The sequence below is a fragment of the Rhipicephalus sanguineus genome, chromosome 1 (genome assembly GCF_013339695.2).
Source record: "Rhipicephalus sanguineus isolate Rsan-2018 chromosome 1, BIME_Rsan_1.4, whole genome shotgun sequence".
Taxonomy (NCBI): Eukaryota; Metazoa; Arthropoda; class Arachnida; order Ixodida; family Ixodidae; genus Rhipicephalus; species Rhipicephalus sanguineus.
In genome coordinates, this window is record NC_051176.1 from 60,993,905 (window position 1) to 61,006,987 (window position 13,083).

At 44.4% G+C, this 13,083-nt stretch overlaps 1 protein-coding gene across 1 annotated transcript in view; it reads left to right on the top strand.

The window, feature by feature from the left end:
- The first annotated feature begins 631 nt into the window (after positions 1-631).
- LOC119392050 (zinc finger MYND domain-containing protein 19) overlaps positions 632-13,083 on the top strand; it is a 34,594-nt gene continuing 22,142 nt past the window's right edge. The window contains exons 1-3 of the mRNA XM_037659667.2: positions 632-920; positions 6,300-6,359; positions 12,647-12,753. Coding sequence (XP_037515595.1) covers positions 837-920; positions 6,300-6,359; positions 12,647-12,753 — 251 coding nt within the window. The 5' untranslated portion in view covers positions 632-836. The remainder of the gene's footprint in view (positions 921-6,299; positions 6,360-12,646; positions 12,754-13,083) is intronic.

Consider the following 13,083-nt stretch of genomic DNA (forward strand, 5'->3'; position numbering starts at 1 on the left):
GAACTGGAATGGGCACCTGCATAAATAAAAGATCTTTCCCTAATTCTTACACCGCGAAAGGTGCCGGACTTTTCGGCGTGCATAGTACTAACGCACACTCCAACCTTTTTAGTCAATATCCCGGGGGAATGCCGTCAGATTATCAACAAAGTGAGAGAGGCGACGAGTGAGCAACTAGTCGTCGAGCCGCAGTAGAATGGCTCTGTATAACGCAATCTAAATCGAAGCAATCAATCTGCGTGACAAATGCTCGATTCGGCGACCTCGAACGCCCGCCGGGTGTCGCAAAAATGGATCGCGTTTTAACAGCCGTGCACCTCCGTACATTAACCCGGCAAACGCTTTGGCGTTAAACCTGTCTACGTCAGATTAACGCGCCTTTAATTTCGGCTATTTGAGGACTTACCTCGCTCGCAACTCCCATATTCCCCGCGCTCGAGCGGCCCGCCACAGAACACTCGGGCCCGACGACATAACCAGCTATAACCTAGGGATAAAACGCGACTCACTGACCTATCTAGGGAGTACCTAAAGTTTGAAGAAAAAAAATCCCTAACACTGCAATTGTTTTTTTTTTTTTCGCGCATGCGCAGAACGGGGATCAGAGCGCGCGTGAATGTCAGGTCTCACACATGTTCTTCGCGGTGTTGCGCGGCTGTCGGTGGTGGTGTGGCCTTTCCGTTTCTTTCGCGGGTCGCGCGCGTGTGTGCAGTGGTGTTTCCGTGTGAGCTCGCGGTTCGGGTCCTGTTGTTTACGGCCGAAACGACCACTTCCGCCAGCGTTGCAGCAAGCCGCATCGGTTCCTACGGCGGCTCCTGTATGCCTACCTCGACAAAATGAAGGACCAGGCGGGCCCTTCGGACTCCTGGGTGTCCGGCGTCAAGTTGGGCATCGTCAGGCTGGGCCGCGCCGCCGGAAAGGTAAGGGAAAGTGCTTCGCCACTCTTCCGGTATATCTGCCCGCGTTTTACTAGCTGCGCCAGACAAAGGCTCTTCCCGCTTCCGTTTATCGTTGTTTCTGGGCGCGTCGCAGTTTGCGTGCTGCAGCTTGCGACGGTCCCCGAACCCTGGCGTGGTTTCATTGTTTCCGCGTAATCTGCGAACCTTGAATCGAGGTGTGCGTTCCAGCAACTGGAGTTGTGCGTCATCCGGATGGGGACTTTCTCAAAGCCCCTTGCCAATCTCTCGGCCTTTTCGTTGCGTATTGCATGCGTTTTCGTAATCTGCGGTTGGCGTGCATCGCCGCGGCTTCACGCAACTTCTTTGGTTGCTATGCCGCGAAGAACGGGGCGAGAGAAAGCAAGCAAATTAAACAAAAGCAAAACGCTCGTTCAGGAAGTGAAACCGACGGTTCCTTGTCCGGCCTGTCTTGATTTCAGGGAAGGAGGCTTTCTTTTGTTATGTAGTTCATGGCCATTGAAGGAGGACCGTTGTTCCTGTCGTACGCGCGCGGCAGTTTCGTCGTATAACACTCGCAAGAAGCCTTGCAAACGCTCTGTTGCGAGTGTGTGCACAATTCGCGAGTACATTCGCTGATAAGCTAAGTGAATGCAGAAAAAGTTGCATCGACGTTACCATGGCAAGCTTATTGGACGTTAGTTGTGTTCTTTCATTCACGCTGATATCGAGGCTGGTGCCCCGGACGTTTCGAAACTCGTGGGTGAACGCGGTCTAATTTGAGCCGCACTCGGTTTGTCGCTTGGCCATATTCCAGCGCCGTTGATAGGACCCAATCAGCGCACCAATCAATGCCCATGACTGGTAGCTGCATATGGTTTGCCTGTAATTACTTTCCATTCTGTGGGCGCCGAGAAGGCTTCGGAATCGAAGCGCGGAAGCCACTTCAACGGTGTGCTCGGCGATCAATAAGGGCCCGATGGCGGTTCGCTCGCCGGCTAGTCTGCCGAATGTCGGCACTTAGAAAAAAAATCCTATCACTTCGTCATGCGAACGGCGGCAAACGTTCGCAGTGTGAATCAGCTGGCGCCTTCCAAGACTCGTCCGACCGGCCAACAAGAGGCTTCTTCGATTACTTTGTGACATGAGAGCGCTGGGGACAATTTCAAAAGCTCCGTCCTTGGGCGTGCATGCGCGAACAGCTGCCGTGGGGGGGATGGTTGGGCAACTGGGATTGGGGAGGCGCTTTTGTGGACACCCTTGGTTTGCCGCGCGTGTGAGGGCTGATCGGTCTTTCTTTGACGTCGACAGGGGCCTTGGGGGAACGCCGTGGTGTTGGTCCTTCGAAAGGACCAGTGTAGCCTTCGTTTTCTTCCACTCGTTGCTGAAAAGTTGTAGAGCCGGTGCTTACTAAATTTCTTCAGCTCTAAATACGCAGTTTCTCGATCCAGCTTACGATTTATGCGATGCAGAACGAGGACGTTTTAGCAGTGCCGGTTTACCGTCTTGGTCGGCTTTTATAATCTGCGAAACCTGTAACCTCGACATGTTACCGCACGCATCGAGCAACTCGCGCACGTAAGGATTTCGGATCGTGGTACAGTTAAAATAGAACAGTGATACCGCTGTCACTGCTAAAGCACGCCCTGGCTTTGCTACGAAGTATCGCGATTCACGCGCATAGTCGTAATTTCTTTCGAAATCCCCGTAGTACTTATGCACTAGTCAGTATGTAAACGGCCTCGTGTTAGTCTGCAGTCCTGAGTCGCGTCCATTTCTCGCGCGTTTGCTGTAAGGAAAGGCATCGCTGCTGTTAACTGTAGGGATTGTAGCGAAGCATCCGCGATTTTTTGCCCAAATGAGGTGGGCCGATCGCGTGCCGTGCTTTTGCTTGAGAGCACGTGTGATGTTTCCAGTCTATTGTTGGCTCCTTCATGGCGTGTACAGCACACCAAGCGGTGTAATCCCCCCACTAGTTGAAGAAAGGAAGCGCCAACTACGATGGCATCAATTCAAATAATGCACACTGCAGAAATACTCGAGACTGATGTGAGGTTATTGCATGTAGATAAATGTGAATTCTTTGGAAACAGATCTGAGGCCTGGAAGATATTGCGGAGTTTGCCGCAAAAACAGTTTACAAAACTGCAACTCTGAGCCAGAAACAAATGCCGCAATTCTTTAAAGCACATCCGTTACAGAATGCAGGTTTCGTTTATTTAAGAGCTGTGTTGTATAGACGGATTTTGCCCTTTACAAGTACTATTAAATGCATTTGAAAAGAAAATATTGAGTGCCGTATTTGTTTATTCTGCAGTTGATAACTGTTTTCAAATTTTTAAACAATTTTTATCGAAATATTGACAGTAGAAATAGGCTGCTTCCTACGGTCTAGATTATCTTTGTTTTTTAATGTAATATATCGCAATTGTGATGCAGTGGTTTTTAGATAGCAGCCCCCGAGCTAACAAACATGCCTCATGGGCATCATAGACTTCACACAAATTTTTGAGGTTCCACAGAGCCAAATGAAATAATCCTGCAGTCATGAAAGGGGAAAACACCTGAGATTAAAGCTAACGGGTTTGCACCAAGCTTTGCAGTGAAGAAAATTTAGCCTGGGGTAAAGCCATCCTGATCTACTGTAACCACAGGAGGCTGTAGCATATGTGATAAGCGCAGCGCCGCATGAAATGGCGAGACTAATGTTCTTGCACTTTCATGTATTACCTGCTGGCCTGTTCAGAATCTCGCTGTGCAGTTGGTGACCAACGGAGCTGTTGCATATGTGGTGTCCAGCCAGTGTAGAATAAGCAAAAGACCAACGAATGAGCAGAAGTATTGCTTTCATTTCCGTGCAGAACTAGCTCATGGCCTGAGCATTGGTCGAAGAGACCTTCTTATGTTGAGCAAACGGCTCCTATGGTTTCCATCACCACCTTCCACGGTCTTGCACTGCAGGAGCCGGTGATAAAAGCGGTGAACGTTTTGCGTGCTGCGTGGCCTGGATTAGACAATGTGCCTGCCCAACGTTGCTAGACTAGCTAGTCTGTTGACGCTGGTGCCCCCTTCCTTGCAGCAAGGAACAGGAAGCAGCAATGATGGCGAGCACTTTGATCCCTAGCCGATTTTTGTCTTCACCGTCCACGCAGTTGGACCAGAAAGATAACCACCAAGTCAGGAAGAAGCGTTGAATGGGCCCAGTACCAGTCGAGGAGCAGCGTTAGGGGTCCACAGTTCAAGTTTAAGGTCTTCTTGTAGCCGCTGTTCATATCCCATGTTAGTTTCCATCTCTCTTGATTTAAACGTTGTTTGAAAGTTCTGGTTGAGACAGGGATAAGGAAGAACGCACACACCATGTCTGTGTTCTTCAATTTGTGTCAACTAGCGCCCCAAACTATGTTCATTAGACCGCATCAACTTGCCTGAGAACAAGTTTTATTAAAACTCTCAGTGGTTTTCCTGTGTACCATGTGTCAGCATTGTAGCGTTTGCACGATCAACTAGTAGCTTCACGTGGAGTTCCTAAAGCAGGCAAGGTAGACAGGTGTATTCTACTTGGTAGTAGAGACGAGTATTCCACCAGGGAGCTGTCACAACTGATGGTGACCACTGAATTCAGTGGGGCAGTTTCTCAACGATTAGTATCAAACAAGGTGGTTTTCGTGCAACTTTCTATGCAGACATGTGATGTCAGATGACAGTTTTAGAAATGGCAGACTTGTGCTGATAACCAAGCTCTGCTAGCGACCCAAATGCTATTTGGTATCGCTCCTCCCTGCTTCTTGCGACTCCACTGATGCCATAAAGCTCTCTTCACATTGATGAAGCAGCACCAACTGTTTCTCCCCTGTTCAGACGAAAGCTTTTCCATTGTGTTGCGAAGAAAATTGGCCTTTTTTTCTTGTTCTTTACACATGTATTATATTAAATACATGTTTTAAGACACTATGTACACAATTGTGTACACCACTTGTTTTTGTAATTTGTATTGACTAGGGGCTAATACATTGAGCTTGGGATGAATTGAACCTCCTACATAATAAATCTGTCTTTATTTAACTTCATTTTGCAGTGTACTGTTGCATATGATCAATTTGCTGAAGGCACTACCATATTTGCCGAGTCGTTCGACGTGCCGCTTCCCGCGACCCGCTTCAAAAGTGTAATTTTCCTTTGTTCAACTTGGACATAACCGAAAACAAATTGACACCATATTTCTAGCCTGAGGTTTCATTCTATTTATGCTAAAACAGAGCATGAATGGCTTCGAAATAGATTTAATTACAAAATAATAAGGAGTGATTACTATAGAGATATTTAATTACAAAATAATAAGGAATGATTACTATAACACACATAAATGAACGTATTACGACATTGTTTTTGTTGCAATATCGAGTGCCTTGAAATAACATTGTATCGATTTGACACATGTACAGAAAGTTCTTCATAGGTGGTGTCTGAAGGGGTTAATATTGCTTAATTTTTTTTTAAATCTGTATGTCTAAATCTTGTAATATCTTTTGTATGCACTAGTGTTATTTATTGTATGCTTCATTTATGCTGCTGTTTATGCTGCTGAGTGTATATCTGTTTCACTGTAACTTACGCCCCCCCCTCCCCCCCCCCTATGTAATGCAATGTAATGCCCGTCAAGAACCTTTAGGATATGTGAATAAACAAAAACATGACGACCCCCCCCCCTTTCCCCCCACCCCGAGCCGCACCAGCACTTGCCCCTCGAGCCCTACCAGCGCCTGCCCTCCCCCCCACAGAAAAAATCCTGCCGACACCCATGCATTAAATCACTGTTCTATGTCACAGCGTTTGTCTGTTTGCCGGACTTAAAAGTGCAATATTTTATTAACATCACTACTATAGATTTGTGGCAGGAGCCCTGCACTTTGATGACCATATAGTTGTATTTAGAGTGTTATTTCATAATATACAACTTTATTGATCCGGTATTCTGTTTATTTGCTAGTGTAAAAAAAAATAGCTGAGGAGGTTATTCCACAACGTCCATATGCATGACACCCCTATTTTTGCATATTCAAGTGAAATAATGAGTGCTCCAGATAGCATTTTCTTCATGACATTTGCAATGGATCAATATATTTAGATAGCTCTTGGTAAGGGCTCCATAATAATTATTCAAGTTTCTGCATGTAAATGCAACTTGTGCCTCTTATGTACTCCACTGGAGAGTGTTAAATTTGCTGTTCCAGGGTGCTTCTAGATGCAAGATTACTTGCTCCAATATGCTCCAAAATGGAAATTTTGCTTCTCCAGAAATTGCTCCAATTTAGAAGTCCTCGGTAGCATCACTGGGCTATAGCATTTGCAGTGCACCATTTGTTGCACTCTGTCCAATTCTGCTGACTTGGTGTTATTTTGCAGATAAAGTATACCCTGCTGGATGAAAGGGACATAACACTGGTCCACGAATACTCATTTGAGGTAAGCCTTGAGCAGACATCATGGGCGACACCCGTTTGTGTGCTCTCTAGGATGTGCATATTAATCATGCCATGATTGTGCAGTGTAAATGAAGACACTGAACTTCCAGCATTTTATATTTCTGACATTGTGAATTTAATCATCCTAGGCTTGAACACACAATCTGTAACAGGAGAACATTGATCGTGTGCTCTGGCAATTTACAAGCTTGGTCACACGTAAAATGGTACTTATCCTATCATCATATAACACACAGTTATGACAGACATGTGCCATCTGGTGACATTTTACGCTACCATAAATGAGGCTAGGTAGCTGGCTGACTGCCCATCACACTGAACTTTGGGCTTGTATCCTTAATTAATAATCAGTTTATTCTCAGTAACCATCTTGGGGATCAGGATCTGGTCTGCAGCAGCAGTGTTTATTCTGGGACAAGCCATTATGTCACTTCATTATGTTTACTGTCACTAATGCGAGAACAGAGAAAACGAGAGAGGCCAGTTCAATAGCCCAGGAACTAAACCTTGGTCCCAGCTGTCATCAGATCGAACTGCTCTTAAAAGTTATAACGTTTTCTTAAAATTTTCGAAACTTAATGACAAAGCTGGGGTGTCTAGACAGATTTTCTTCTCATTTTTTTTTTCTACCCTTACCCATCATTGTCCAATTCTAAGTCGGGGAAGCATTCTGAAGGGAGAAGTGTGCGTCATTGCATTTGACTTGTCAAGCAGGGGGTCAAATATAGGACATGTTTTCACACGCAATAAAATTTTTAATATGGCTCAGTTCAAAAAGAGCCTAAATCGAGGGACCATTGTACTCTATAACATTGTACCTTCCATGGCAAGATGCCTTGCTTCAGTAAATATGGGCATGGTCATTTATCTTGGGCATGGCAAGTTATGGGTACATTTGCATTAATGACATGTCCCGAAATACGTGGATTGAAATGAACATGCCCACGTATTCCAAGACACACACATGCACACACTGCCAACGTAAATTTTATTACAAAGTTCGGCAGAAGACTGAAAGGTGAAGAGGTGTTCATGAAAGGGAGAAAAAATATTGTAATTCACCCATTTACAGCATGAAGCTACAGAGGATTTTCTCAGTATCTTTGTCCTACAAACGAGTGAAGGAAAATTTTTTCCCTTTCTCAAATCTTATTGGTTAATTCATGTACTCGTAATGAATGGCATGTCACAACTAAGCAAATCGACAGCAGGCTGAGCATGTGGCAAATGCAATCATGTTGATAAACTGACAGAGAGCAAGACTTGTCATTAGCATCTCCTGTTTGTGTTTCTGTGCCATGGTTTTGGAATTTCATTGATATTCATGCTCCTCTGCATGCTCGTTTTTGTCTCTTGGTGAATTCACATCAATAGCCGTCCCTCAGGTATGATTGCAAGTCACTCCAGATCAGAATAGAGAAAGCACGTGCCACTTTCACAGTATGTCAGTTTATGATGCAGGGAGAGGGGAAATTCGGCCGGCTAAGTGCCACTGCATAACGTAACATCATGGAGAGCATGAGCGTGAGCTAAGTAAGAAAATGGTTGGATATGAAAGCAACCAGTGCTATCGTACTATCACTTGCAGGATAGTCCTACACCAGGACTGCAAGTGAAGACTGTCACTGTTTGCCTCTCGACTCAAGAGGCGCTTCTTGGTCCTGCGAGATATAGAAAGTGAATTACGGAACTGTCTAAATCGCGAAGCCCACACCAGCAAAAGCACGCTCTCAGAAGTTTCACAGTGATAATTGAAGTACTGTTATGATGCTCGCATGCAGAATTGCCCTGGCACAATTGGTGGGAGAACCAACTAAATGTAATTGTACCCTTTTTTTTTCGCATGGAGCCCTTTTGAAGCAACCATCCAAAGATGCCATAATATAAGTTGATCTTTGCACTCTTAGTAACATCACGTATCAGGCAAAAGGGTGATTCCACGAGAGATCATACATGCCTGTCTGGTCGATATTTTTTGTTTTTGTCTGTTTTTTTTTGTTATATGGGCACATTCAAAGTGCATGCAACTGAAAATTTTTATTTCCAAAAACCGCTCCCAGCGTGCCAAAAAAATATATTGAGGGTGGTGGTGCAGGTGTCCCATTTTTGCTTACCGCAACATTTTCCGATTTCATGGCCAAATTTAACGCGAACTATAAATGTTGTGTCAAAATTGTTTTCTGCTGGCTTTAATATGCATCACTGTGAATTACATCCACGCTTTCCTTATGCTGTCTACAGAAGAGAAAAAAAATGAGAAAAAATGGCAAACACTGTCTAAATCAAAAGTTTACTAACAACAATGCACCTTGGCACGTTGCCTATTCCCCACAGGAACATAAAGAAAGTGTCAAATGTAGAACAAAGTTTTCGCAACATTTTTGCTAAAGATCTTTCTACAGGCAGTGAAAAAAAAAGATAGCTAAAGAAGCGAGTTTTTTCAAGAAAGCTCATTTTCAAAAATATAAAATGCCGGTCAAAATTTCAGTGAAACTTTTTTATCGAAGACCGCTTATGTCAGTCAAAACACGGCTTCAACATTGCGTGTCCCCATTTGCTTTGTTCACAAAATGTAACGGGTCAAAGTGACCTATGCTGAGTGTACTCCCTTCAGTGCAACAATGTCAATAGTTGGGCGAGTTGGTACGTGATTGTAGACGAATAAACCAGCGAGGAACAACGGACACAGAAAAAGAAGGCAACAGGACCAGATTTGTCTTGTTGCCTTCTTTTTCTCTTGCATTGTACGTAAATCTAGTTTTAATTTTTTTTTTTTGCTGCAGCAAAACTTTGCTCTGATAGTTGTCTTCACCTAAAATGTATTCTCCGAATTTATTTGTCTAGCGTGTGCGAGGGTGGGCCGCTACATCTAAAGGGGTATTGCTTACACAGTTTCCAGGCTACAACCTCAACTTACACTCCTTCATTATTCGCTATTCAGGGGCATGCGAGGCACCGTGAGCACATGTTTCAGCTGGCTTTGTCTGGCAAGCTTTTTAAGAAAAGGTTGGACATGACATTTTCTTTGTCAAGTCACCGCTTTCCCAATCAGCAATTCTGACCTCATTCTCATCAACTGTTCGCACAGTAGTCACGTGAGACTCCCACTGATTAAGCAGTGCTCAAATTCATCTAACGCTGAATCTGTGGTTGGGGAGCCGCAAATGCGAATGCTTTTGTCTTCCACAAATATTTCCATGCCGGCATTAGTGCAGTAAATGCAAAAGCAAACCTCTTGCTGTGTGAGCAGCAGGCATTTTGCACGCAGGCTGTAAAATTTTGACAGGGCGATGGCAGTTTCAGCATGAGGACATGTTTATTACAGTAAAAGACGTGGATAGAATGTATCATAAGCCGCTTTGAGACGTACTCTCTCTGGCCATTTGGCATGACTGACACAATGTCCTTGTTCAGCCTCTATCGAGAGCACCCAAGTTCGTCCTTTGAGAATTAGTTGAGCCCAGCTTGTACAGCATGTGCAGATCATAGTCTGACCATATTCCATGCTTCTTGCGCCAATTTTGAGCCGTTATAAGCATGAACGTTGTGACAACTTGAATTGCCTTTTGTACTCGTTTGTTTCCAACTGAAGGTGGCACAGTGGCTAACAGATTGAGACTCTCTCAACAGGACATTGAAGCTTGCTACACTTGCTTCACGCTATTTAACCAGCCAGTGCATACACGAAAACCTCTCAATGAACGTTCATGTGTGTTGATGCTTTTGTATGTGGCACTTAAAGTTGAGCCTATCTTTGTCACTATGATGCTTTCAATCTCAGCATGTTTTCTACCTCCGTGATACCGTCTGCTGTGTTTTTGCATTGAAGATGGTGGCTTCAAAGTTGAAGCGTCGGAAGAAAGGTGGATGCACGTGTTCAGGATATCTATTGTTTCTCCTTCATGAAGAAATGCCTGGTCTACTTCATTGCGGTTCTCACAGACGTAGTAAGGAGTTGCTTGAGGCGTGTAATGCAGTGCCAGCAGACCTTGCAGGTGTCGCGAATCCCCTCAGCCTATGGCAGTAGCTTCCGCAGGTAGGCAACAGCAACAAAAAAAATAATTACGCAATGAAAATTTTTGTGTTAGAAATGAGCCACACGCATCACGTGTAGTGAAGAGCTAGACAAAGTTGAAAATCATACTGGTCAGTGCCACACTCATTCTCTCACTTCTGCATTTCTGTCGGGAATGAGTCTCTAGAAGGGCTCACGGTTTCTCATTTTGACCAAGGCTGTCTAAAGGCTTTGTACTGTGATAATTAACGTGTGGGCCACACCCGTTGTTGAAGGATAATGTCTCTCTGGTAACACCAGTGACCTCTGCTGTTCTCAACATGGGAAAGCTTGTTAGCAAGGTGTCGACAAAACATAAATTGGGCAGCTTCGGCAACTTTTGGCTTAATCATGCCGCACTGTGCATCTTCTGGCTGCTGAAATACAAAGGTAAAGGTAGATGTGATACAGGAAGACATTATCTGCGACGCTGAAAACATACGATAGCTGAAAGTGAAATAAACTGCTCGGGAAATCACTGAGAATTTTTTACCAGTGCAATTTTTGCACAGTGTGTGTCGAATGGGGAAGATGGTTAGAGCGTCCACTGCACTTAATGGAAGGGAAGCAGGCAGTGAGAAACCACCTCCATAACAGCGCGCCTGCTGATTGTGGAATGTAGTTAGAGCTGGCCTGCCGCTGCATACACATGCTTTGTTGTGTGTGCAAGGCGGATTTTGGCAGAGTCCACTAAAACATGTGGACTCTGCCACGCCTCTGATCAGTAAATATTGAGCTGGTGTGTGAATGCTAGTGCATTGAAGTAGCTGTGAATAGAAGTAAGTATCAACGTGAGCCGTCATAGGGCTGATAGTAATGCTGAAGTTGAGTAGTTATCACCTTATGTCTGCAAAAAAAATTTGGAGCTTACTCAGACTCGGATTCACCAAAATTTTCCTTTGCCGGGATCACTCACTAAAATTTGCCTCAACTGAACTCAGTCGGACTCAATCTCGCCAAAATATTACTCACCTGGGCAAAGATATTACTCACCTGGACTCGCTCAGACTCGCACTCACGGCTTGATCTTAGTCTGAGTGAGCCGACTCATGAGTGAGTTTGCCGACCTATGGTTCGCGGTGCCTTGCATGCTCTTGACAAGCGAATAATGGAGGTTAGCTAAGCTCAGGTTATAGGCTGCAAACTGTGTACACGTTAGCCTTTTAGAGGGTGACAGCAGCCCACCTCCTCTCATGCTAGACACAAAATCTGAGAATAGGTTTTGGTTGAAGACAAGCCACCAGCACGTAGTTTTGCTGCAGCAAAAAAAAAAAAAAAAAAAAAAAAAAAGGAGAGAGCAAACTACAGATTTATGCACCATGCAAGCCGATAACAACCAGCTTAGGCCACTTTCGCCAGTTATATTTTGTGAACGAAGCAAATGAAGACACACAAGATTGAAACTGTGTTTGGACTGACATAAGCGGTCTTCGATAAAAAATTTCCGTTAAAATTGGGACAAGCTTCTTATTTGATTTTTTTAATGAGCTTTTTCTGAAATAACTCCCTTTTTAACTATCTTTCTTTTTTTACACTGCCTGTAGAAAAACAATTTTTAGCAGAAATGTTGCAAAGGCCTTGTTCTATATTTGACACTTTTGTGAAATTTCTGCATCAAATAGAAATGCGCCAAGGCGCATCAAGGTTAGCAAGCTTTCTTGATTTGGTCAGTGTTTGGCATTTTTTCGCATTTTTTACACTTTTGTGGACAGCGTAAGGAAACCATGAGTGTAATTCACAGTGATGCATATTAAAGCCAGCAGAAAAAATGTTCGACACTACATTAACAGTTTGCCTCCACTTTCAAATATTTTTTTTTGATGCGCTGGAAGTATTTTTTTGGAAATGAAATTTTCAGTTGCGTGCACTTTGGATATGCCCACATAACATATAAAAAAACCAGACAAACAAAAATATCGACCGGACATGCATGTATGATTTCGCTTGGGATCACCCAGAAGGAAATTGCATTCATTGTGAGCACACATGCGCATACTATCTGTTATAAGGGACATCCCATGCATTGGATGGATGAGTGGGTTTTGGTGGTGGCCGCAGTTTCATGTGTGTATTGCAACTAGGATAGTGTTCTAGTGGACTGGCAGTTCTGCTCTTGAATACTTCAGCATGTGATGTCGGTGTGCCAACTGGTCGGTATCCTGTGATAACACTTCTGTGTGCCGACCAGCTGCTGAGCCCTGTTTCTTTTCTAGGCTCGTGTGGAGGTGGACAAGGATGGCAATGGGGCCCAGATATTTGCCTACGCCTACGAGATGAATCAGGGAAAGAGCACTGGGCAGTACCTCCACCAGCTGCTCTGGTAAGAGCTCTGTCCTTCCTTTCTGTTTGTAAGTCACATTTGCATTCATACAGACCATTTCTTCACTTGTAGTGCCCTGCTTTGGAAATCAAAAGATGCTCACAGGCTTGCAGATAGGGGCAGTAAATAAAAGATGGTCTGTGGCATGTGCAAGGCCACTGGTACCACTTGTAGGGAACCAAGGAAGTTGTCTCATTGCCTGAAATTATTGTGGACTGCTGGCACGCATCTCACAAACCAGCATTATTTCTCTAATAAAACCAAGTGTGTATTTACTGTGGCTTAACAAGCATAAAGGTGTACCAATCTTGGCTAGTGGTGTGCTGTAGG